This window comes from Phasianus colchicus, chromosome 6 (assembly GCF_987193195.1).
Source record: "Phasianus colchicus chromosome 6, bPhaCol1.hap1.1, whole genome shotgun sequence".
Lineage (NCBI taxonomy): Eukaryota > Metazoa > Chordata > Aves > Galliformes > Phasianidae > Phasianus > Phasianus colchicus.
In genome coordinates, this window is record NC_143441.1 from 51,038,664 (window position 1) to 51,065,238 (window position 26,575).

General features: G+C 45.4%; 1 protein-coding gene across 1 annotated transcript in view; it reads left to right on the top strand.

The window, feature by feature from the left end:
- WNT3A (Wnt family member 3A) overlaps positions 1-23,464 on the top strand; it is a 36,945-nt gene extending 13,481 nt beyond the window's left edge. The window contains exons 2-3 of the mRNA XM_031607831.2: positions 19,513-19,778; positions 22,943-23,464. Of these exons, the coding sequence (XP_031463691.2) occupies positions 19,513-19,778; positions 22,943-23,422 (746 nt within the window). The 3' untranslated portion in view covers positions 23,423-23,464. The remainder of the gene's footprint in view (positions 1-19,512; positions 19,779-22,942) is intronic.
- The last annotated feature ends 3,111 nt before the right edge of the window (positions 23,465-26,575 follow it).

The following is a 26,575-nucleotide window of genomic DNA, read 5'->3' on the forward strand; positions in this document are numbered from 1 at the left end:
GTGAGCTGCATGCAGCATAAATCAGGAAATTGAACTTCATGGTGCACCAGTGCTACCTTAGACGATGACCCTGGCTCCTTTGGAGCTGGCCTGGGCAAGCAAGCCATGGCCCAGACTAACAGCAGTACTGGGTTTCAAGTCCCTGAGCAGCATAGCACTGCCACTCACTACATGCCATAGCTGATGCAAAAAACTGTATGCAAACATTGGAAAGCCAGATGTGATTCAGGAGCTGCTGGGGTGTCACCCCTGCTCTGCCAGCCTGAACTTCAGCTACTCAGCCAAACTAATACTCAAACCTGCCTGGAACTTAACTTACTCACCCAAACTAATGCCCAAAATGCTTTGCCTTAAATACTGTTTTAACCTACCTTAGCTTACTGAAGTTGGCCAGTCTATGTGAAGTATGTGTATTCTGTACTTATGAAGGAGAACTCTTCATGTTCATGCTTTGGGTGGCAAGGGTAATGGAAGGACAGTTGGACTAGGTCTTGTATGTCTTTTCCAACCTTGTGATTCTCTGATTCTTAAGTTAAATGCATTTACTTAGCAGGACTTGGAGCCTCAAAGATTGACTTGTTGTACTTCGTAAGGGCAAATATGGGCTCTGAAATCTGAATAATCCCTGCAATTCCCCACCAAAATCTCTCTTCTCTAGAGGAGGTCACATCTGGGTGAAGTCAAAACCATTCTCACCTCTGCTTTGCTCAGCTCTGCTCTGAGTTTCTAAACTTTCTGTGGGCTCCCTGCAGTCCTAAAATCAGCACCTGAGTTTATTGTGATGCCTGTAGTGTCTGTGCATATCCAGCACAGACAACCAAACATGCAGATTCATAAGCAAGAAATACAACATAAAAACAGTACATAGTCAAGAAAAGCAAGAAGACGGGGATAAAAACGAGTAATTTATGGGCAGGAGATAATGTTTCTTTCCAGCACTGCCATTGTTCAAATACAGGATAGTTTTGATCGGTGCGTGTTGGATGACTCAACTTCACCATCTCCACGTAGCTGACTTCTCCAACAGGAGGGTGTCCAGCAGCCCCCATGACATCTGAGCCCTATGGTTGGTCACCACTGATAGACCCAGCACGGGATCCACAGTTGAATTGCTGAAGAAATTCAGCTCAAGAGCAGCGATGTGGTCAGTCATAAGCCAGGACCCAAGCCTGATTGCCTTTAGCCTGCTGACAGCTTTCCACCCTCCCCAGCTCATCTCCATTGTGAACACATGCAAAGGTTCCATATCCCCTTTGCTGCTTGCTTAATCCATTCCTTCCCGCCCCACTGCAGATACAATAATGCCCCACTGAGGAGATCCACCCACCAGGAAATCTCTCTTTAACACCCTGCAAAGGAGCAGCCAGGTTTATCTTTACTGCTTTTCTGGAAAACTAAATGAGGACTCATCTGCTATAATCCCTCCTTAAGTCTCCAAGAGGCGGCCTCTGTTCCCATTTTAGCATATCTAACAGCTCCTACGTGTGTACTGCAAGGCTGCTGCTGCTCCATGGAGCCAAATCACGTAGCAGCACGTACTTCAAGTCCTTACTGTTTCCCTCCGGAGACATAAATGGCTCTTCAAGTAAATGGCCGAGCCTTTGCAACTTCATAAAAATGCCTGAAGAGTTGGTTTAAATGGTCCTGGAGATCTCCATGAAGAATGAATCTCCTGACTCGTTTACAGCCTCCTGCTAGAGAATTTGGGAGCAGTCCTTCAGTGTGGTGACGCACACCATTGCCATAGGCCTCACTTTTGAGTATGGCAGCAATGACACCCCTGTTTGAGAAAACCCATGACATTTCTGCTCCAGAATGACAGCAAAGCTTCTCCAGACTTTCACGAGTCCAGAAAAACCTTAAAAAAGCCTCTGGGCAAATGTTATCCACAGAGCAGATGAAGGTTTGGGTTGAAGGTGATCACTTGGGATGCTTCTTGCTGTTTTTTGCAGTTTCATAGTGAAAGTCTTGAGTTTGTTAGAGAGCACAGGGAGGTGTTTGTGTTGTTTGTGATGGACAGTAGAAGGCTGGGAAGGATTGGAGAAGCCACAGGCCTCCATCAGCACTGGCTGGGTTCCCACCCTGAGTCACGTTTGTGTCCTCACTGTTATCCCAACCAGTGGGCACTATGCACAACACACCCAGCCTTCCTGTGGGGAGTTGTCCTGGGCAGAATTTCAAACTAAACCACTATTATACTGTTACATTAAACTGCTGGAGACCGAAATTTCTGACCAAGGTTGTGAATCAGATCTGGATGATGTTAAACTAAAGACTGGGTGATTTGATCTCGGCCTTTTCCCAAGACCCAAATCAAGTGGATCCTGTTAGCATAAACAAATCTGGATGACGTTTCCTTTGCTTTTGGGGTCACGGTTTCTATTTGCCTCCTTTATTTGCATTGTCCCTGCCTATCTGGAAGCAGGAAATGCTAATATTTCTGCAAAGCTCCTGAATCATGTTGTCCACTACAGAGACTTGTTGGGCCACGCAATATGCAAACCCAAGAGCTTTTACCCCTCCCTGCTAACTTTGGAGAAGCATCCATTTGGAAGGTTGCATTTTCAGGCCTGTAGACGTCAAAAGCTTTGTTGTGCCAGCACAAATCCCAATTCCCATTTCCATACTCACTCCTGCAAGCCTTTTGCTGGCAAGTCTGGAGCTGCACCGAAGAAGTGAGCTATTTGCATGTTTAAAGGTTGCAGGACCAAGCTGATTAGAAAGATTCAGCAAATTTTCCAATCAGAGCATTAGCACAGATCCCCACTGTGTGAGGAGCTGGCTCTGCGTGCGTAGTTGGCTTCTCCTCAGAGACATGGAGTACCTTCCACTGGTTTCCACCAAGAGCTAGAAGTTCTCAGCTGCTCTTGGGATTGATCTCTGCACCTGCAGAGTGAATGCCTGTAAATAATGTTTGTGGTTTTGGTGGCTTTTTCTTTATAATATCAAAACCTTCTGCTTTGATTAGAGATGGGGGTGGAATCTGACACTGTTCTCTGGCGTTTAGCTCCTAATTGGAATATTCCCTGTGGGTATTTAAAAAAAAAATATTAAATTGGCCCAGATATTTTTTTATGAATAATGCTTTAATTAAATTTTTACATATTAAATGTACATCAATAGAAATAGTTAGACAAATAGCACGAGTGTTAGTCATGTACAAGCAAAAGGATGAATCAGCCGAAGACTGCGTGTGTTACAACACCCTCACCCTCTGAGGGCACATGTGAGATGCTGAAAGGCAAAGGAAATTACCATGAGAGATGGAAACGAGTGAGAAGAGGGAGCTTAGGAAAAAAGCCAGGAGGAAGGAGGGGTACCTCTGGGATTAATAAGGTAAGGGCTCCCCACTGATGTTGTGACTCAGACACAAGTCACAGAGCCAAGGGACTTGAGCTCCATTCCCAACTCTATCACAGATGCTACACTGCTTTGCAACATTCCTTCATCTTCCTCTCTTTCTTCCCACTTCCACCTCCTTCTTTGCTTTGACCAGGTTAGTTTGATGAGCTCTTGTTCACGTCCACTTCAATCGCAGGTGGGGGATTGGGGTTAGACCTTCAGAAGTGAGGTCTGATGGTGAGGGTAGTGAAGCATGAGAATAGATCGCCTGGGGAAGGGGTGGGAGCTCCAACCTGGGAGGTTTTTAAGAACAGGTTAGGCAAACATCTGTCAGGGATAGCTTAGGCAGACTGGATCCTGCCTTTAGGCAGAGAGGGGCAAGGTCCAGCTCTGATTTTTATGATTTTAAGCTTTTCTGGATCTTTTCTGAGCTGGCCAGTGCATCTCTAAAGTGCTTTCCTTCAGACAAAGTGCTTCCAAACAACAGCTTCCTGCAAAATTGCAGGAAGTGAGCTGTCTCAGAATAATACTTCTGTAACAAGAGGCACCCTCAGTAACACTGGCTTAACTTCTCCTTCCACAACATCAGACAAAGGCCTCTCTAATTTACACCAGGCCAAGAGGAGAATCAAGCCCCATATTTTTCTGCTGATGGCCAAACTACATTTTCTGCTTTACCAGATTTATTCAGTAACTGATTTTCAAAGACATTTCCTAAGGGTTCTTGGTTGTTCTCTTATTTTTTTTCACGCTTCGCATACCATCCGCCTCCACTTATTACATAGGGCAGTGTCAGCCCTGCCACCAAGGGAGATTACATTTCATAGCAAGAGAGAAATCTTTCGCAGCTCCCATCCCAAGAGACCACAGATGCAAGACTTTGATTTGCTGCTGTAAGATAGGCAAGGATGAAAGCGATGTGTGCTGTTAGTAAACCCTTAAGGTACTGGGTTCATCCAGCAGCCTGATAAATGCCTTCCACTTCCACTAAAGTCACTGAAGGCAGTGGATGCAGATCAGGTCATCATTCTTCCTTCTCATCCCAATTGATGTGTAGGGTCCTGCGTTATTCCCACCAGCTCTGGGCTGCCCACACTTCAGCTATGAGATGCGGATGCTCTTTTGCACCATGCAGCAGAACTACAGGAGCATTTGGGATGCAAAATCAGGAATAGCATCATGATCAGTTGTCAGACATGAAGGCAGGGCTGGTATAAGAGCAAATAGGCATTTAGTGTATGTGAAACAAAATGAATAAGAGGTGTAAGCTGGGAGTTGCAAGATTTTGTGCTATCATAGAGTCATAGAGTCATTTGAGTTGGAAGGAACTCTTATAGGCTATCTGGTCCAAATCCCCTTCAGTGAACAGGGACACCCACAGCCCCATCAAATGCTCACAGCCCCATCTGCCCTGAGCTTGAGTGTCTTTGGGGATGGGGTACCCACCACCTCTCTGGGCAGGCACCTCTCTCAAAGCTCTGTAGCAGACTCACAGTACAAAAGAGAAGAATCAAAATTAGTAGTGATGTATAGCCTGAGGAGGAAACTGCTTCATCAAAGCAAAGGTTTTCATTTGGCTTTTGATGGATTAATGCAGATGAACCCATAGACAGAGGTGGAAGCTGGAACCCTACATTTCTTCTGCGAAATAAAACCCACAGCACCTGTCTCTTCTTCCCACTTGCTCACACCCCCTGTTTTCAAAGAAGCTTTCAACACCACCTGGCAGTTATGCAGTCTGTGTGTCCATCATTTTCCTTGCCTGGGAGGATCAAACCCATGTGCAGATCAGGCTGGAAGAGATCATCTCCATAGCAGAGCATCTCTATAGTCTGCACGCTTCCAGCTCCACTCACCACAAGGGCTGACGAGTGTACGACACGGGGCTGGGTGAGAAAAATGCATCTCTCTAATTAGGTGGGTGGGTGTTGTGTGAGTTAAGGAACTTAAAATAATTTAAGCATAAGATTAACGAAATTGGCTTGTTTTATGAATACAAATGATGACTGGTTGAGAAAGAGTTGTCTGGAGGTGTTACGTATCGTTTGCTTTCGCAGCAAGTTGGGTTTTTTTGAGGTCAGGTCACTATCTCATGCTGCAACAACTCTGCTGCTGTTCTGATTATGGGAGGGATCAAATAGCAGGAGACCAAAGCTTTACAGTACTAACAGCTATTCCTAATTTTAAACTTGTTTGCTGGTCACCAGTTCAGAAATCTGTGTGACTCAGTGAGGAACAGAAAACTGTCATGTCTGAAAGTTTCTTGGTGGGCATCAGGTTGGATGTTCCAGTTGAAGACATACTGCTGATGGAGCTCATCCCTGCACTAAGAGCATGTTTCACAGCAGGTCAATCCTTATGGCCACTTCCAAACTAAGCCATTCTATGATTCTATGCTTCTATGACATTTGTCCACACCACACAATGAGAACTGTATGGCATCCATCCTCAATGTAGTTACAGACACATACTTGGTGGGGCCAACCTAGACAGTTTGTGTGAGATCTTCCAGTATTTAAAATCACAAGTAGATCCAAGCTACACGCTTTGTATTGTTGGTATTGCTATTTAAACTCTGTCTAACACTTGACACCCTAATTAAATAGGCCAACATTGACAGTGAAGCTGAAGGAGATCTTCCATTTATCTAATTTCTGTGGTCTTAGTATTTACCAGGAGCTAAAATCTTTGGCTTTACATTAAAAATGACAGACTGCCAGATGATCTCCTAGCCAAGCATTCACCCTGCATGCTCTTGCTCAGCTTCCTGATTCAAACTAATGATGCATTTTCTATTCTGCAGAGTAATAGGCTAACTCTTCATGGCAGCTAAAATGAACCATTATGGACATACATGCAACACAGGGAGAGCTGTAGTTTAAAAGCACTGTGGTTCAGATTTTCCTCATCAGTTTTTAAGTGGAAGGACCCATTTCTCCATGACCAGGACCAAGACCAGGATGATCACCATTTCACAGACTTCTCTTAGCAAAACTGCCTTTGGACAGGGATGTATAGCCATAAGATTTATGCATGACAAAGTTCAAGATCTGCACCCACCTGGCCAGCAGATGTCTTTATGGAGTAAAAGAGCTATTTCCTTCAGAAAAGGGTAGTGTATTTCCATTCTTGAGGTTACAGCTTTGATGAGCGTATAGATCTGTTCATTTGCACACCTTTAGAAAATACACCCCGTGCTGTATTGTCCTTACATGCACTCTGATGGACAAGTACAGAACTGAACACATCTTTAGACAGATGTTCAATATATTTAGCTCACTTTTCTGCTTGCAGATAGTACAACAGCTTCAATTATAATCAGAATATCTGTCATCCAGAGCTTATCTCCTGACTCATAATTGCTTGTAAATCATTCAGTCAGTGTCCCAGGCTTTGCAATGTTCTTATTCCTCTCTGTCTAAATAGATGTTCAGTCCCATTGCTTCAGCTGCTAGTTGAAGTAGCAGGGATTAGAAAGCAGGACAACTGAGGTGGAGGCAGGGCAGGTGAGCTGCTCTGAAGTCAGGCTGTGAGTGTGAGCCCCTCATTCTCCAAGAACCACAGATCCAGACTCCAAATCATGTTCCCTTTCCCAAGCTATTGATGAAGTGTATTGTGTGCTCTGGTAGTTGCATAAAACATCTCTGCCTCTCTGGTTGTGTGAAACTGAAACCCCCAAAAAAAGAAAAGAAAAGAGGAAGGGAGAGAAGGAGGAAGGAAAGAGAGAAAAAAAGAGGAGAAAGGAAGGAAGGAAGGAAAAGAGGAAGGAAGGAAGGAAGGAAGGAAGGAAGGAAGGAAGGAAGGAAGGAAGGAAGGAAGGAAGGAAGGAAGGAAGGAAGGAAGGAAGGAAGGAAGGAAGGAAGGAAGGAAAAGGGGAAAAGGGAAAAGGGAAAAGGGAAAAGGGAAAAGGGGAAGGAAAGAAAGAATTGACAAAGGTTGCTGGGGAGTGAGCAGTTCCCCTGAAGTTCCTCCAGCACCCAGATCTCCTTCCTGAAGCCTGCAAAGCAAAAGCTTCTGCAAGCCGAGAAAAAAAATTGCTTAATTGCTTCAAATTGATTCCATGGTTTTATTAAGATATTTGCCCAGCTCTATTATGGTTAATTATTTGTATTACAGTAGACTCCAAGGCCCCAAGCAGAGATGAGGGCTCCATTGTGCCGAATACTGTACAAGCACATAATAACAAAATCACTCCTTGCCCCAGATAGCTTACGATTAGGTGGAAAGCTGCAGTGGAAACATACCACAGCTGGTGTGAACATCTTCTGGGAGAGGCTAATGTAGATTTCCAAAGCCAAAAGGGAAATTGGAGAGAGCATGGACTACTTTCACTGTGCGTGAGCCTGCAGCCCCTGTCTTCTTGCAAGGGAGAATATTGAGCAATGGAAGAACCCCTTCCAGCCAACACTTTGTGTTTTGATGGGGGGGGGTGGGGAAATAGAGAAGAGCAAAGGGGGAAAAAAAAGAGTTCCTGTACATCTCAAAGCTCTGGCCTTGGAAGCCTGGCTGTGGGAGGTTCATGAAAGAGCTTGTTTCCCTGGGGATTTCCAGTTACATTTTGCAGATGCACCGATGCACCACGTTCCCCTGTTTAGGTAAATGCTGAAATGGAGACTCTTCCTCAACCTCGTGGAGACCCTGTGCCTGCTGCCACTGCCTGCCTCTGCTCCCCAGCCAGAGTGAGAAATAGGAGCAAAAACCTAACAGAGGGGAACCCTACACTTCTCCTTCCCCTCTGCTTTCAACCCTCTGTGCTGCTCAAGCTCTGAGTGCAGCTCTGAGCTGTGTAGGAAGCACCTTGTATTGCCCATCACTTGCTTGCACTTTTCCTCTCAGTGCAGGGTTGAAAGGATGCAAAAGACAGCAAACTGTAGGCAATAATAATAATCATCATAATAATAATACTGGGAAAATCCCATTGTTTCTAACACCAAACTCAAGCCTCAAGCCTCAGTAGAGATAGCTCAGTGCCTATGTGTGTGTGTGTCTGTCTGTGTGCAAAACGGCCCGGCAGAATCCCCCAGCTTTAGCCAGGCTTTGAAAAAGATCTGGGTGGTGATTCAAAATCCAGGTTACGACCTGTGACCTTTGGATGAGAAATTGTTGCCATTTAGGATGTGTTAGGAGGTCCATCCTTTTCATCAAATGCGTGTTTCTTCTTGCTGCGGGAGGCAATCACACCGGTATATCATTAACTCGCAGAAAAGGAGGCTGTAAAAGAAGTTGATGGGGGACCTTAGCCCACACCCTGCTGGGGTCTGCTCGGAGCACAATATCCCAGCGACCATGAGATTAAGCTAAAGAGAAAAGTGAAAATGCTTTTCACGATTCACACGCCCTTTAGATTGTTTTATTAAACCATTTGAATAGGGATTTCCCTTTCGGCCGACAACGGGGCCCGGCCAATGCATAGTTCTAGGTTGCTATGACTTAGTTGGTGCTGGCTAATCACAAGTGAGGGCAAATTTCATATAAAATATCTGGGGCCATTGTCAACCTAATGCGGCGTGACAGTGCCAGCACAAAGGGGGATTCATTCACCCCAGCAGGTAATAAGGACGATTTGCCATACCAACCAGGCAGTCTCGAGGGGGGCTGTCAAATACGATCAGAGCAGCAAAATGGAGCCTCGCATTCCATTCTCAGGTGGGCGAAGGCAATCCTTTTGTTGGACCATGTTGCTTCTGATAACAGAATACAATTATTTTTCTTTTCTCGCCCATATCCTATTGACCAGCGGGGCTGTTTTGCATAGCACTCTTTGGGACTTGTCTTTTCTTCTTGCCTTCTTTCGAGGCCAGGAGAGACCCCGGTGATCCCTTTAACCTGGAAGGCGCCGCGGAGAATTTCAGCCTTGTCTTTCCCTGCTCCCTCTCCACCTTCCCCTTTCATTAAGGACTCAGTCCTGCCACAATGAGCATGGTGTATCTCTGCTAATAACCCCCAATTGGCACACAGCTTCCTTTTGTCTCAAGCCTTCCAGGGACATCAGGCGGATGGGGAGACAAGGGTAATTTGGGGCAGTTTGAGAGACCGTGAGTTTCAGGCCTTGAGACAGAGATGAAATATTCAGAAGACATTTACGGGAGGTGGGGGGGAACCACCGCTGAGCGTTTCACACATGACCAAGCCAACAGAAAGACAGATAAAACGTGCTTGCATTGAGCAGAGTAGGTAGAGAGACATACATGACAATGATTAGATCGACAGAGAGATTGGGCGATAGAGAAGGAGATAGGGGGATGTTTGCTTTGCAAGCAACAGACGCGGGTTACTGATACCAGACCATCCTGCTGATTTGCTTATCTTGGGGGTCTGCTTACCTGCAGTCACCTGGGGTTATTTTGACAGCAGCTAATTAGCGAGAGCATTCCAGCCCCCGACCCACCCTGCTCTGCTCAGCAGGCAGCGCGCATTGGCCCCGCTCCATGAGCTGGCTCTACCTGTTTGGGAGCACAGGCAATGGAGGTTGCAGCCTCAGTGTGTGCTGAGCGCAATGATAACCATAAGCAACCAACAAGGGGGAAAAATAAATAAATAAAAGAATAAATAAAACCACTGTTCACATGCTTTAGAGGAACTCAGCCTTCAGGATTTTACGAACCGAGTTCATCCAACCTCATTCCATCCAACGTTCTCTCTTATCCTTTGTGTTCCTTGGCAGGAATTGCCCATTTAATAATTTCCCTCCAATGATCTGAATCATGGCTAATCTGATCAAATGTCTTTTTAGGGCCTTTCATCTTTGCAGGGATGTGTTGACACTAGCACGCTGGTTCAGAGGAAACAAGAACTCAATCAGAACTTCGTTCAAAACACAGATGGGACCCAAACCTAACCTTTCCTTTAAGATATGCAAAAGTGTGGTTAGCTTCTTGTTATTATGCTTTGCATTTGCATAAGTCTTTGCATTTTGGGGCCTGATTTTTACGAGGATAAAATAGTCAAACAAACCCTGGAGCTGGATTTTGATGAGAAACAGTGCAGAATCAGCTGGGCATGGAGTTGGCATGGTTTCTTGTGGTGAAGGGCAGAGGCTGTGGCATCATGCAGAGCCCAGCATGGAGCTGTAGGGGAGCTCTGTGGGATCTGTGGGCGTTCTGCACTCACGGATGCTCTGAAGCCTGCAGTGGGAGAGCTGCATGTATTCCATCTCTTTTGGGAGTTAGACCTAATATTGTTGTTTACCTGCAGCCACCAAACACTGGGATTTTTGCAAAGTAGTCTCCCCTAAGCACAGAGAGAAGCCTGCTTTGGAAATGCACTTAAAGACGAAGGGACCCAAGACAAACCTGCACGTCACCAAAAGGCAGCAGATATTTGGATTTCAGTAGCATGTGGCTCCAAACCATTCAGATCAGTCTGTAAACCTATGTCGAGACTGTCATCTTATGAAGGGCTGGTAGGGGAAAGGACTTGATGATCCTTCTGTATCCAGGGATCCTGTGCCATAATAGATTCTACTCTCGTCCAAGGGATCCCATGCAATCCCGCTCTTCTGGAAAAGACTGATGGAGGTTTGAGTAGTTGTGGGCATGTCTTCCCTGTGCAATACAGAGCTGCTCTGGAAAGTCCTGGAGGTACTGCCAAGACCTGCAGTAGGTTTAAGTCCAGATGAGGTGCTCATTAGAAAGTAGCCATGGTCTGCACAGCACACATGCAGATTGAGGTACCAATGCTCTACTGGAATCATTGAATCAAAGAATCACCAAGATTGGAAAAGGATCATCCATTCCAACCATCCACCTACGACTAATACTTCCATGTGCCCTGGAAGGCTCTATGGAAGAGTGACCCAAGCATGAGCATCACTCCATGTGTAATGAGACATGATGCAGTATAGGTCAAAGAGAAAAATTCTCCCTTTTGCCCTTCTCCCCTGTAACGTGCTAGGCTGATAGAATACTTAAAGCTCCAGCTATGGGGTGTAAGCTGAACTTTTTGACTATCCTCTATGGCTAGTACACCAAATCTGGCCAGTGGTGTGAGTTATTAGAGAACAACCATTTGAATGCATCCATGAGTGCTTCTTTATGTTCCATGATATATGAATTTTGTGCATTTCTGCAAATAGGGAAACTGAAGCAAGTTACATGGTTGCTCATGTCCAGAGAAGGACTTTGGTCAGTATTTGTAGCCCACTGGGTGATGAAGTCATTGGGATCCAACCTTTCTGTAGCCTTCCTGAAGCCCTCAAAGATATTTGAGAATAACATGTTGGAAGCTTCCTGCCTGACTGAGAGTGTTGTGATTAAATGGAAACTCAGAGCCTAGCTACTTGGCTCCTTGGCATTTAGACTTGGAGGACCACCAAGTACAGAAATGGAAGCTTTAAGCAAGTTCAAGATCTCTTCCTACTGCTTTGACTTTGGAAAGTGCTTTATAGTCAGCATAATTATAGGCAGCATGCACTGCTGAATTTGGGAATTTGCTCTTTGGAATGATTTGCCTTACCACCAAGAAGCATAGCTCACCCCTTTCTTTCTTGTGATGAGCACATCCAAGGCCACCGCTTGCTTCTCTTCACCTTTCCTAGTGGGTGGAAGGGGAATCTTTAAAAACAACCCAAAGCTTTGGTAAAAGGATCCCCTCTCACTGTGCTCAGGGTGTAATTGAGGAGACTCCAGTGGCAGGCCTGGAGATGGTGATGCAGGAGGTCAATGTGTTGAGGTTGGCAAGGCTGGGTTGAGGGAACACGAACACTGGGATCACTCTGGAGCAGAGCTAAAGGAAGCCTGAAGCTGAGCCAGTCAGCTTCTATAAACTCCTTTTAGTTGGTTTATCTGAGCTGAAATCTTCTATTGCTACAATCAGGAGGAATACCTCTGAGGCTATGAAAGCCAATATTTTGTTTCCAGCATTCCCACTATTTTCCCTGTGATACCTCTGTGATACTCCCCCACTTTTACTATGGGAACAACTCTTGTTCCCCTCCAGCACTTGGACACTGGCTCTGCAGCATGGATGGATCTTTCAGACAACATGTGCCATGGGGCTCCCTTCCCCATTTTCACCTGCTGCTATGCCAATATTTAATAGTTCCTATTGGCATACCATTTTCTTCTTTGTGAACATAAAAATAAACTGCCTTTAGACACTTTTTATTTCACCTTTCCTCCTCCTTTCCCTGTGGGAAAAATGCATCCAATGATCAGAGGTGTGATCCTTCACTTCTTTCCTCATCAATTTTTGCAGAAGGGATTGATCTTGTGCAAGGAGCATCATACGGGGGGAGACTTCATCTTCATGTTCTGAATCCTTGGTCCTTGGCTCTGAGGAATCTGTTGGTTGGTAGGTTTAGCACCAGAAGCTGACTGAGCTGAAGGGACTTGAGTCAAAGACTAGGCTTCCTAATCCCTCAAAGCTCATATCGCAAATTCCTCACTGACTTTGGACAATTCCTTCCAGCTCTGTAGTATCCATGATGTCTTATCTGCAAGAACTCCCAACCATAGTAACTAGAGGAGACTGAGCCACTAAGAAAGGCTCTCAGTATAAGAGGTGGGGCTGTGCTGGCTCCAAATTCCAGGATCGCCAGCTTGCATCCAGTTTTATTTCCAGTTTCTTTGGTTGAAGGCTTTATTTACATTATTTTTTAATCCAGAGTCAATGCATTGTTAACTCTTGTGCAAATCCTAGCATGAGAGCTGTGGGTTTGTATTCCCTCAGGCAGGGAGGGAATTTAAACCCTTTCTCACACTCTCTGGGTGCATGCCCTACCAGACAAATGTTGGAAAGGCTTTACACTTTCAACCCCTCAGAGATGAGTTTTCTGAAGCAGGTTGCCTGGGCATCTAAAATAGCTGACACAATAGTTAGCTTTCTCTTCTGTGTTAGCTTTGAAAAACGAAGCAGAGAGAAAGCAGCGTGCTTCTCCTTGAAGTCTTGTTGAGCAGTTGGGACATTTTCTCCATTTCAACCTGCTTCCTAAATAATTCTCCCAAGATGTCTAAAGAAATTGCTGGAAATTTGATGTTTGCAGGCGCATCACAGCAGTGCCATTGGGCTTGGGAGAATGATCCTCTGTTCAAGAGCAGAGACACTAATGATCAACAGAGAGGAGTGTCCAACACCTGGAGACTCTTTCCTTCACTGTTATACATCTCCAGGGGCCATCTGTGACAGTTCTGTTCTGTTTTCATGACGTTCATACGTCACCCAGACCAAAAAGGTACCGAGTCAGTGTTTCATACTAAGGGCCATGTTTTAAAAGGAATGACAGCTAGATCCTGGCAAGCAGAATGCTGCTGGCATGGGAGGTTTAGCTCCACAGAGTAGTGTGAGTAGCTGTCCTAGAGACATCAGGCTCCTATATACTGAAGAACTTCCATACTCTCAATAGGAGCACCCAGAAAAGTGGGATGCTGAGTCCCTTCTGCTCATCTCTGTTCTCCAGGTTGCTGAGGTCTCCTTCCTTCCTCGGAAGGTGTACAGCCCAGAGCCACCTCAAGCAAAAGACCCTTCTTTCTTTTCTTTCTAAGACTGCACGCATCTCACTGCTTTCTTTTAGGAAGTCCTCGATGGAAATAGCAGTTCCTCTCTCTCTAAGAAATATCCTAGCTCTTCCAGCTGTGGTCCAGGGCAAAGAATTTGCAGTTTCAGTTCCTAACATATCTGAGGGTGGGTTATGTGGCCCTCTCACCAGGAGCCTGCTGCTATCTCTGTTCAACTGAGCAGAGAGCAAGGAAAGATGTAGGGTATCAACAGCAGAGAGAAGAGTTCTCAGTGCTCTGGTACAGAAGTAGTGGACTGTGGATTTTTAAAACAGAAATGAACCATTACATTTGTCCCTCTGCTTCACCACAGTCTTTCTTCCCTCACATCTGGAATATCTGTCTGACCTGAGGTTAATCTTTTAGTCACCAAGAGAAAGACTGAGGAAAAATAAGTCACTGTCTGGGCAGCAATACCTATAAGAGCAGGTTTCGTATGTCAGACAGTCAAAATATTTATGTGGTTATTCATTTGCCTTTCTCATCCCACATCTTGATGGAACCTTTGCTCAGCTCCAACGCCTTCTGCCTCTGGTTCTGAAGACACCACTAAACTGAGCATTGCAGGCCCCTGGGGAGATAAGCAGGATTGTTTTCAGGTGTGCGGATAAGGAAGCAGAAGCACAGGCTGACCAAGTCACGTAGGAAAGCTGTGCAAAAGCAGGAAATCGAATCTTATATCACATCATCCTCAGAACTTTGAATTCTTATACTAATACTGCCCAACCATATCCTTCTGCATTCTGAAATGATGCTCCTGCTGAGCACAGGGATGTTCTACATGGACCATTCAGACTCCCAGCCTCACAGAATGGGCTCTTCAGAAAACAATTTTCAGAAATGACAGTGGATCGGTTGGACAGTCAGGTTGGAAAAGACTACTATGATCCTCAAGTCCAACCCCAACCTGCTGACCACATTCCTCAGTGCCACATCTCCACAGTCCTTAAACACTTTCAGGGATGGTTACCCCACCACCTCCCTGGGCAGCCTGTGCCACTACATCACTGCTCTTTCAGAGAACAAGTTATTCCTAATATCCAGTCTGAACCTCCCCTGGTGCAACTTGAGGCCATCCCCTTCCATGTTATTGAGAAGAAGCCAACCCCCGTCTTGCTCCATTCAGGCAGTTGTAGAGAATGATGAGGTCTCCCTTGAGCCTCCTCTTCTCTAGGCTGAAACATCCCAGTTCCCTCAGCTGCTCCCCATCAGGACTTCTGCTCCAGACTCTTCACAGCTCCATTACCCTTCTCTGGACAAATTTGAGCCTCAGTGTCTTTTTCATGGTGAGGGGCCCAGAACTGAACACCGTACCAGGGTACCTTAGATCCCCCCTAAGTCAGGGAAACTTGAGAGCAGAAGCAGGCAGGAATTAAACAAGCCAGAGCTATGGTGACCTTGTGCTGCACTGAAAACAAAGTGTTTAAGATGCTCTTAAGCCAGCATCCCCATGAGATATGAGTGAGTCCCTAGCAACCTTCCCTTGCCAGATGACTTTCCAGAAGCCCTCTTCAAGTCCTAAATGAGATGCTTGTCTCTTGCTAGCAGAACCACCCAGAGAGGAATGAGGCGACCTGACCAACATACTGCACTTTCCTGTTATCTTTGCTAAGTCTCTTGCATTTTTATATGGCACCTTAATAACCCCTCATTTCCATTACAAGTGCATGCTTTCCTTCTGCTTATCTGTATCTCTATACACTCCTTCTCCATTCCTGCAGCCACACCGCCTCCAGCTACAACCTGGGGAGCTCTCTGGTGCTCCATAGGGTCAGGTCTGCTCTGTAATGGGAGTTCAGTCCCATAACCGGGGAGGTGGCAGGACGTGATTCAGCCGATGGCTCTCCTCCATCTGCGTCAATATTGAACTTGCTGCCTGAAGTTAGGGGCAGGAGAAGTAAACCCAGTGCCCTAATTTCATGCAGTCATTAAAGAGATTGGTTGCAACTTTCTCAAGAGACAAACTCCTAACCTCAGTGCCCGGGGCCAGATTTCAGCTTTGCTCTGCCTGCCTGCATTCCCCAGGTAGTTACCATCAGATACAATGCTATTTGCTTCCTGTTGTGTGCTGTTAAGTGGTGGCTGCACTCCACCCCAGGGGTGGCTGCATTTCAAAAGCAGGGGAGTGATTACCGCATATACAGGCTGTAAAAGGCAGTGGGCTTTTTTTTTTTCTTTCTTTTTTTTTTTTTTTTCTGGGAAGAGAAGAGCCAAGTATAATTCTGAGCTTCTTAAGGCAAATCCTATCAATACCCTCCCGGAGCTGAAGGCTTTCAGTAAGGGCCAGCAGCGGTTCACAGTTGATGTAATGGACTGGGATTTAGGCAGAGCTGGGTACCTGCAGAAAAAGCTGTGCTCCTGTGTTCCCCTGTTCAGTTGTGCCCAAGTCCTGGAAAAGGCAGAAGTTTTGCAGCCCCTCTGCCAGCATTGCCTGATGCTCCCTGGGTTTTGGAGAGCTCTGCAGCTGCAAGCAGGGAAACACCTCTGCTCTGAGCTCATGAGTCCCTCCAAAGCCCAGGTAGAATGCAGGACCTGTGGACTCCTAACCCTCCTAACACAGGGCTACCCCTCTCACACCCACTCAGAACAAGGCCCTCTGTACAAACACTGTGGTTGCAGGTGCTTTCTTTTCAGTCCTAGCATGGTAAGGCCCAGGGGATCTCCAAGGCATTTGCAAACATCCTCTTCTCTCAACCTCTTCTCCCACGTAACAGCAATAAGACAAGAGGGGATGGCCTCAAGTTGTGCCAGGGAGGTTCAGGTCAGATATTTGGAAAAACTTCTCAGAAAGAGCAGTGAGGCAGCGGCACAGCTGCCCAGGGAGGTGGTGGGGTCACCATCCCTGAAGATGTTCAAGGACCGTGGAGATGTGGCACTGAGGGATGTGGTCAGTGGGCATGGTGGGATGGGTTGGGGTTGGACTTGGAGATCATAGTGGTCTTTTCCAACCTTCATGATTCTATGATTCTCTGATCATATGAAAAGATTTTAGGATTAGTTGGGCTGCAGCTGGAGGCAGCAGAGATGTTTCAGCTATTCCCTGGTCACTATATCCTCCAACTCTCTGCCAGAGGATAATGGAACTTATCCCAGCAGTTTATCTGACTGGATTCTGTGAGAAGCATTTGCCTTTCACAGACCGTAGGACTGGCCATCGATCTCCTTGGAGACACCATATCAACCTCCCCATGGCAGAGGTTTAGTTTCTGGATCCCATTTGAGCTTAGGAAAGAGCAAAGTGCTGAGTCCTCAGTCCTGTTAGAACTGGATTCACCTGGTCATGCTCTGAAGCCAAGCTTTTGCACAACCAAAGAGCTGCATGGTCACCAGCTTCGGGAAGCTGGGATCCTTCAGGGTGGAGAGATGCTGAATAGGGATTTTTAAAAATCACATTGTGGAACTGAGTGTTCCTTTGGTTCTGGCTCCCAGGGACTTACTAACCTCATGATGCGCAGTAACGTTGCGTTCCAGCACATTGCTCATACCTTCTGCTTGTAAGTTCATGCACATTATTTGATTTGCCTATTGCTGTGTTTGGTAGTCTTCCCAAAGCAAAGCAGCACTACACAAGTTCTTGCTTAAGCCTTCAGTCCAGACGAGACTTCTCTGCAAGCGTGCAGGTTTGATTTCTCCCTGAGAACACACTGGTATTTTGGCTTGGCATATTAAACTCTCCTTGTGTTTGTAAAGCCTGGAAGCATCTAGAAATTAAAGATTAAGCCAAAATGCCCTGGGAAAGCTCAGATCAGCAAAATGTGGTGCACAGAACATTAGAGAGGATTTGTGGAGGTATATCATCAGGTGAAGCAAAGCTTGATGAAAGTTGGTGAAGCTGCATCAACTGGAACCTGACCTCCTGCCTTCATGGGACCGGTCATATTTCAGTACTGTCCTACTCTGATCATTCAACCATTCAAAAGGTTCTTGGTCAGCTGGTCTATAGGCAGGAGATGAGCTCATGTGGTGAAATATGCAAGGTTAAAGGAGGCGGGTTATCAGAACCATTGTCTTCCTAGGACTGCCTCAAGGGATTGAGAACAATCTTTTTAATGATAAAATGCCATTTTCCTGAAGCCAAAACGCATTGCAGAGGTGTTTTCTGAGGTGTAGTGCTGAACTCCACGGTCATTTCCAGTGAGTGAAGAAACAGAATGAAATGTAAACTGAAAATAAAGCCAATCCTTCGGTACATTCCTCTTTTCAAAGCAGTTTGAGTGGTTTTCTTTTCAGTATATTGTGGAAAAAACACTGGAAACCAGGAAAGCCAGGCCAACACTGAGCTGCCCTTCTCCTCCCATCTCTATCTATGATGAAAGGCTGTGAAGGAAGGTTTCTTACGAGGTCCTGGATACTTTTGGCTGATCCCATCCAGCAAATGAGGCAATGGACGGAAAAGGGGAGCTCATTCCAATCCCCTTGGCCAGGAATTTAGTTAGGCAAAGTGAGCAAAGCTTTAGGTACCTGCATGATGCCATATGCTGAGCACCATCTCCAAGGTGGCTTTAGAGTGGAGGGTGGGGATAATGCTTAGTTAGATAAGGAAGCATCTGTCCATCCTGATATTTACCCACTTTCCAGCCATCAGCAGCTCTCCCAGTGAAGGAGCATTGAGTATTGGTCTCACCGTGAAATACAAAGGCTGATGTTAACTGTAGATTTGCATTTTTATGGCCCAAATTCTACTCATCAGAAGCCAACACTGAGGTTCTGTGCATGGCTAAGTGATGCACTGCCTGCAAATTAGTATGTAATATAATTCATATGCCCTAAGATATTTAGTTTTTGATTGCTTTTTGTTTTGACATAGCTCCACCCTAAGAACTTACACAGAATCACAGAATCACAGAATGGCCAGGGTTGGAAGGGACCTCAAAGATCATGAATCTCCAACCCCCCTGCCACCAACCTCCCCATTTAATACTAGCCCAGGCTGCCCAAAGCCTGATCCAACCTGGCCTTGAACACTTCCAAGGATGGACGGGGCATCCACAGCCTCTCTGGGCAGCTGTTCCAGCACCTCACCACTCTCACAGCAAACAACTTGCCCCTGACATCTTCCCTCCCTCAACTTCAAACAATTTCCCTTTGTCCTGCTGTTATCTACCCTTTCAAAGAGTTGATTCCCCTCCTGTTTGTAGGCTCCCTTTAGGTACTGAAAGGCTGCAATGAGGTCACCCAGCAGCCTTCTGTTCTCCAGGCTGAACAAGCCCAGCTCCCTCAGCATGTCTTCATAGAGGAGGTGCTCCAGTCCCCTGATCATCTTTGTGGCTCTCCTCTGGACCCTCTCCAACTGCTCTCCGTTTTAACTTAGTTAAATTGTGTTTTCTGACCTCAGTGAGCCTCCATCCAGCCTGTTTACTTAGAGAAACTGTGAATGCTCCATCCCTGGAGATGCTCAAGGCCAGGTTGGATGGGGCCCTGGGCAGCCTGACCTGGTGAGGGGCAACCCTACTCATAGCAAAGGAGTTGGAACTAGATGATATTTAAGATTTCTTCCAACCCAAGCTATTCTATGATTCTATGGTTGCCTAGTGTAAAACAATGCCTTTGCACCACAGATAAGAGGAGAGTTTCATGGCTTTCTGCCACTCCCTCTAGAGAAGATGTTCACAGCACTGATCACGGCCACACGAGGTCTTTTTGCTGGCCAATGTTCACTGATTTCTTTCTTTCACAGCTACCAGGGAATCCGCCTTCGTCCATGCCATTGCCTCTGCCGGAGTGGCTTTTGCAGTGACCAGGTCCTGCGCCGAAGGCTCGGCCACCATCTGCGGTTGTGACACTCGTCATAAGGGCTCACCAGGGGAAGGCTGGAAATGGGGAGGCTGCAGTGAGGACGTGGAGTTTGGGAGCATGGTGTCTCGGGAATTCGCTGATGCCCGAGAGAACAGACCAGATGCTCGGTCAGCCATGAACAGGCACAACAATGAAGCTGGAAGGACCGTAAGGACATTTGTTTTTACCTTTCTTGATCTCCTATATTGATTTCTTACCTCCAGAGGGAACTAAGAGGAGTAAATAAACATAAATCTGGGCTGCTTTACGTCATGAAGTGGTGATACATGTCCCAAAATGGTTCTTTGCTGGGAGGTGACCAGTGGATCCCTGTGCCTGGTTTTAAAGTAAATTCACCCACTCAGATGTAAGTGTCTAACTTGGAGTTAATTGTCCATATCACTCCATAGTAAGTGGATCAAAACAGGCAGCACTATGGTGGAATATGAAGTTTTGGATCTTGAAATAGCTCAGTTGGGTGATGCCCTATTTGTACCTGGGTGTAGGAAGGAGAGCTGTATGGCCAGAGATGTCTGTGCTGTAGACATCTGAAGTTAAGAGAGATGGACCAAAGTTTATGGGCAGGATTCAGCTGGTTAAGCAAAGGCAATTTAGTTTAACCCAAGAAAGATATTCTGAAGCATCCAGTCTATCCTTGGACTTCTAATGGGGTTCTTCTAGAGGTCTTCTGGAGGTCCTCTTCCATCTCTGATCTGATGCCTTGGACACTCATAGAGCTCAGAAGTGATGTTATATCCTTGTGTTTTGGCAGCTGAATCCTAATCTGAGTGCAGCAGTCACACAGAATACGTGCATCCAGGCCTAGCTATAAAAGAACTCAGCTGCCTAAAGTGAGATTTAGGTAGCCAGATGTACAACTGCAGGCCCCTTCTTTTATACTACAGACCTATAAAATCTATCGATATCTCAGCTTGTGCCTCAGAAGTCCCCAGCATTTGTACCACTCTGGGCATGTCTAGAAGGGTCCATCCTGGAGGAGAAAGCTGAATTGATGGTGTCTGTGGAGTGTGATACTGCAGGAGTTCTTGAAGGGAGCCCAATGGCTTGGAGCCCTTTCCCCTGCTATCCCTGTCCTGCCCTGTAGACTTGAGGGTGGGGAAAAAGCAGGAGAGCATTTCCCACCACTCCTCTTCTCAACGGTGTTCTATTTCCCAGGGAGTATTTAAAAAAAAAAAAAAAAAAAGAGAGAGAATGTGACTCTGGTGCCTTCAGATTTAACATGGACCATGCCTCAAAGCCAGCTAGTGAGTTTTCACTTCTGCCACTGAAAAAAATATACAAAGGAACTGAAAGTATAAAGTTTTGCCCTCATCACAATGGCTGACACATAAACAGTTTTTTTGTAAGGTGGAAAAGTCCCTATCACAGGACATTCTCTTTTTATCTCAAGAATAGTCCATAAATGCCCAAAGAACATAATCGATAGGAAACAATTTGTGAAATTAAATTGCAAAGCTTTTGCTAATGTAGACTATTCCACCACTCCTAGGAGAACTGCTTTTCTTTCTCACGTAGTAAACTTGAATTAGTTCATCCCTCAGTGGAAGAAAGATACATCACCGCAATCAAAAGAGGTTAATGTGGTCTTTTTCCTTCAGGATAAGCCCTCACAAGTGCCTAGGAGGATGCATGGCTGTGCAGAGCCATAGCAAAGCCAGCACAGTTGTGCAATGCTAGGAAGCCTCTCTTTTGCTAGGATTTTCAGGTGGATGCTGTCTAACCTCTGTGGAGTTATTCCACCTCACGCCATAAGACAGCTGGTCTGAAACATGGAGTACAATCTATCAAGATAAAGAAATACCACCTGAAACAGAACTTGTCTGCAAGACAAATACAAGGAGTAATGTGGTTTCCTCAAGCCCTGACCCAAATTATCCCAGGTAACCCAAGGCATTGTGCATTCCTGGGATAGGTGATGAGATACAGAGGACTGTGGGGAAGCCAGGTAGGCTAAAAAGGAGGGATTTACTTTAAAGTGAGAATCCCAGAAAAAGATGTGCTGTGATCTCAGGTCTGGAGAGGTCTTATGTCTGTCAGTTTGGGCACTGAGTTATCTCTGGATCTTCTACAGATTTGAAATCCTCTGTTTTATAAAATGGTGTTTGTCATTCTCACCATGCCAGCACCCATGGGTAGCTCTTCCAACCCTCCATGCTCAAGTGGTTTGAGCTAAGCTTGAGCCCATAGGCAGTGTTTCATATTAGTTCCCATATGAGTTCAAACCCTACCACCAGGCCAGCAGCTTTGATTAAGTTCAGCATGATTACATGAACCAAACATTTTGTGGTTCTCTCTCATTGCTAATTACAACCTCTTTTGTGGCATGTGATACTCTGTAAATAACACAGGAAAGCACCTGGTGAACATCAAGGTGCTGAATCATGGCAAATCTCTTAGGCTCAGGCTGCCACTCGTCTGTTCACGTACCCAGAAATTTGCTGATCAGTCTGAAAGTGCAGATTATCAAGTGAGTTGCATAAGGCTGAGAATACCTGAGGGCAGCATCAATAGAAGCCTCTGGACTAATTTTATGAGTGTTGAGGGCAACCAATGATCAATAATCTTCCTCCCATATATTCTAGGACGGTGCTTTATGTTGAAATGTGAGCTTTTCAAATTCAGAAGTTGAGCTCCTATTTTTTTTTTCTTCTAAATGGTCTTAAGAAAATCATATTTGATTTGAAAATAAATAATATTTGAAAATATATAATGCATTAGTTTTCAGGCTTCTGAACACAGCCATCAGTAAGGCTAGAAACTTGTTTGATGAAGCAAACATGAAAACATATGTAATAAATGGAGTTATGGTCTGGATGGCTAGGACATTTCTCATTCCTTTAATTTCCAAATGAAATAGCTGTATATTTCACTCCTGAATGCATTATTTTAGTAGGTTTCTCCATTCTTTGTTTTTCTGCATGGATATGTCCAAATTGTGTTCTTGGGTGACAACACTGAAATATTCATACATGAACATAGGTAGGAAAATTTTAATGTATACGAAATCACTTCAACCCGTACGGAAAGCAATCGATAGATGTTTAAAATTGGGGTGAGAATCTGAGATAGCTACTGAAAATAACAACTTGTGAATGTTTTGTTTGCCTCAGTACCTTAGCAGCGCAGTGACCGAGGGAAAAAGATGATTCTTGTTCACAAGGTGCAAATGTATCTATGGAAACACTTACACCTTTAGATATGTAGGATTCTATGATTCTAAATCCTGGCTGAATTGGAAAATGCAGTATGTGTTTTGATGGCAGGCTAATGTCTTCCCTCTTCTTTGCTTTTTCTCGTCTTCTCTTTTCCAGTCTATTATTGAACTCATGCATCTGAAGTGCAAATGTCACGGCCTCTCGGGCAGCTGTGAAGTGAAGACCTGCTGGTGGTCTCAGCCTGACTTCAGGGTCATCGGGGACTACCTGAAGGACAAATATGACAGCGCTTCGGAAATGGTGGTGGAAAAACATCGGGAATCCCGTGGTTGGGTCGAGACCCTCCGGCCCAAATACAACTTCTTCAAGGCTCCGACTGAGAAGGACCTGGTTTACTATGAGAACTCACCCAACTTTTGTGAGCCCAACCCTGAGACGGGTTCCTTCGGGACTCGTGACAGGATCTGTAACGTCACTTCCCATGGGATTGACGGTTGTGACCTTTTGTGCTGCGGCCGCGGGCACAACACGAGGACTGAGAAACGGAAAGAGAAGTGCCACTGTATCTTCCACTGGTGCTGCTACGTCCGCTGCCAGGAATGCATACGAGTTTACGATGTCCACACGTGCAAATAAAGCAGGCAAGCCCCTTTGCAGGGCTCCAGGAGGAGAAACAGATTCGAGCCTACTTCCTTTGAGGTTGGAGACAAGAGAGAAGTCTACTTTTTTGATAATAAAAGAATAAAATTAAAAAAAAAAAAATTAAAGGCTAAAAAACTGGTCGGATAGAATAGGTCTAATGACTTCTGGGCTATCCTGAGGTACATCTGGTGGTCACACAAGTTACGCCGCAATGATGCATCCCATAGGAGACAGCGGCTTTTTAGCTGGCCGACAACGCAGAGCTGGAAAGAAGAGCATCAGCAAAAGCATGGATTGGCTCTGCTCTCGCCCATCCGAAGTGATTTGTGTGATTAAGTGTCCTTTGAAAGACTTGCATCTTCCTAGATATCTCCTTTTCCCTCAGCCAGAGAAAGGCTGTGTTGGACACCAGCACTAAGCTTTCTGAGATCTATCTACATACTCAAACGGCCAGACTCTGTGCATAAGAGCAACAACAACAACAGCAAAAGAAATAAAAGCAGATAAGTTAATGATTTAAAAAAAAAAAAAAAAAAAAAAGGAATGAAATTCTCCTTTACTTTTGCCCTGGAACCAGAGAAGTCTAGAAATATATGACAGAGTAGAGTGGGCAGGCTCTTCGCGTGAACTTTTTAGCATAGTAGCTTCTGCCAAATTTGACATAGGATGCAGTGGCACCTACATAGAGGGAGGGAGGGAGAAGGCGAAGGAAAGGGAGAGAGAACTGCCAGTGGTTTCCTGCAGATGCCTTGTTGGTGCACAGGCGACGTGCATGGTACAGAGAAATTCAGTACCTGATATGTGAAGGGAAGAGGACTCCGTGTGTGCATTGAGAAGGAGATGGTCCCGCGATGGGGCATGTTGCTCCACCTGTGTCCCAGCATGAAGCTCAGCCAGTGAGTTTTCACTGAGGACATGGTGCAGGGCAATTCTCCTTGGGATGAACTCTTGCTGCTGGGAAGAGGACATCTGGCTCCTCAGCATCCTGGCTCACTCCAGAAGAGGAGGAAAGGGAAAATGTTTATGTCTCCCACGCCATCACCAAGAGTGGAAAGTGCACTTAGTCCATCCACTCTCTGCACCTCATGCAGGCTTCCCCTGGGCACTTAGCAAAACCCTTAGACCACAAATGTGTCAGGAATTTGACTCTGAATGACGATTTGTCACCTGTGCATTTACATGACAGTGACCCAAACTTCACCCCCAAAGCTGGAGCAGTTTCAGCCTCCAGCCAAATTTGGTTCCTCACCTACTTTATACAGCCATTCCCATCTCTAAAAGTGGCACAGATTAAGATGTGTGGAATCCAGACTCCAAATCAGCTCAGAGTTTGGACACAGAGCCAAATCTCTACTGTGCAATGTTGCCCCATCTCTGCTGTACACTTCCAACTCCCCTTCTGTACATGTTACTCTACTTTTAATTTCATTTTGCCAGGTACAGAAAGAGCTCTCACTTCTGATACAAGCATCAAGGCTTCCTTAAACCATGTGGATATTGGGCCAAACTCTCAGCCCATTGCCTTGGTTTTTACAACACCAGAGTTATTCCTGTTCATTATTGGCATAAACGAGTACTGAATCAAACGTGGAGTTGTAGTCTGTTTAACTTCTTATGTGCTTGCCCAATGTCCTCTTTGTCTTACTCATGCCTTGAGTTCCTATCTTTGGAAAAAGACCAAGGATTGACATTTTTTCTTTCCTATCAATCCAGGGAGTGAAGTGGGTTATGATTCATCTCCCAGTGAATCACAGGAGTCTTTTAATGGACAGCAAAGCAATGTAATTAAGACTGTTGGCTAGCTCAGCCCTGGAAGTCTATGTAGAGAAATCAGAGTGCTCTTCTCTCCCAGAATGTCAGAGAGAGAGAGAGAATATGCAGAAGAGATAGGGAATGAACAGAGCTTAATCAGAAAGAAAACAGGAAGAAATGAGGCCTCCAAGGGTTGGCTCTGAGTCAAGGCATCTCCTGAGACTATCCTAGGCTGGTGCAGTTTGTGCATCACTGTATGTCTCAGGGCTGTGCCCAAGGACACAAGCAAGTTCTGTGTACTGGTGGAAGCACTTCTATTGGTGCACTGCAAAATAGCTGCAATGAAATGAGAGGAGTTATACAGGAGGGAGGGAAGGAAGGAAAGATCAAGAGAGAGAAGGAAAGAAATGGAAAGGGAAACAACTGATCTGTACGCGTGAACACTGCATATAATGGATGGACACACATCATCTGGTAGAAAGCAACAGGTGACGAAAAATTGAGAAAAAGAGGAACCAATGAATGGATAGATGGCTGATTTTTATAAAACAGTCAAGTGGAAAAGGAAAATCCAACCATTATAGCAAATAGAAAAGAAGGCCATTGCAGGGGGACATTGCCACAGTAACAAATATTCAGACAAAAACTGTCAGGAAAGAAAACTCTAGGAAGGTATTGATGAATTGTAAAGATGGGATAAGGGAAGATAAGTCTGATTTATTTAATATAATGCAGTGCTAGCAGTCAGCAAGAGATGTTGGACATCTCCTGCCAGAGACTTCTATCCAAACAGTAAGAATGCAAATTGCTGCAGATGATGTTCTGTGTCAAACCATTGACTTCAGCAGGATCACACCCACAACTAAATTTACCCTAATATCTTTAAGCAAGGTGCTTTCACATTCCTTCTTGTACACCATGCCAGGGAAGGAATGGCTCAAAGGATCTAGCTTCTTTGCATGGGAGTTGGATTCTGACCCCATGCCATCCACAGCATGCTAACATTCACAGTTTCTGCATTTGCACCAGAACCAAGCCCAACATCACTAGTGGGTGGAGCTCTTTGGGAAGCATGGGGAAAAAAATAGACATCTGCTGAGCAATTGCCTCTTATGGTGAAGAAACAGCTTTGACTGCAGTAGTGGGGTCTATTTCACCTCTCTGTGTCAAAGTCAAGCATCTACTCTAAACTGTTTGTCTAATTTTCTACTAGGATCAATGGCAAGACACAAACAAGTGCAGAAGGTGATTCATCATAGGCTAGGATGGTATCTAAGCTGGGTTTGGTAAATTGCCCTCTGGATGTACCTCTGTCTTTCCACTGACCTGAGCTGATGAGCTCATACAAGATGATGAACTTTCAGACTGAGTACAGTCTGATGATGTGAAGTCCAC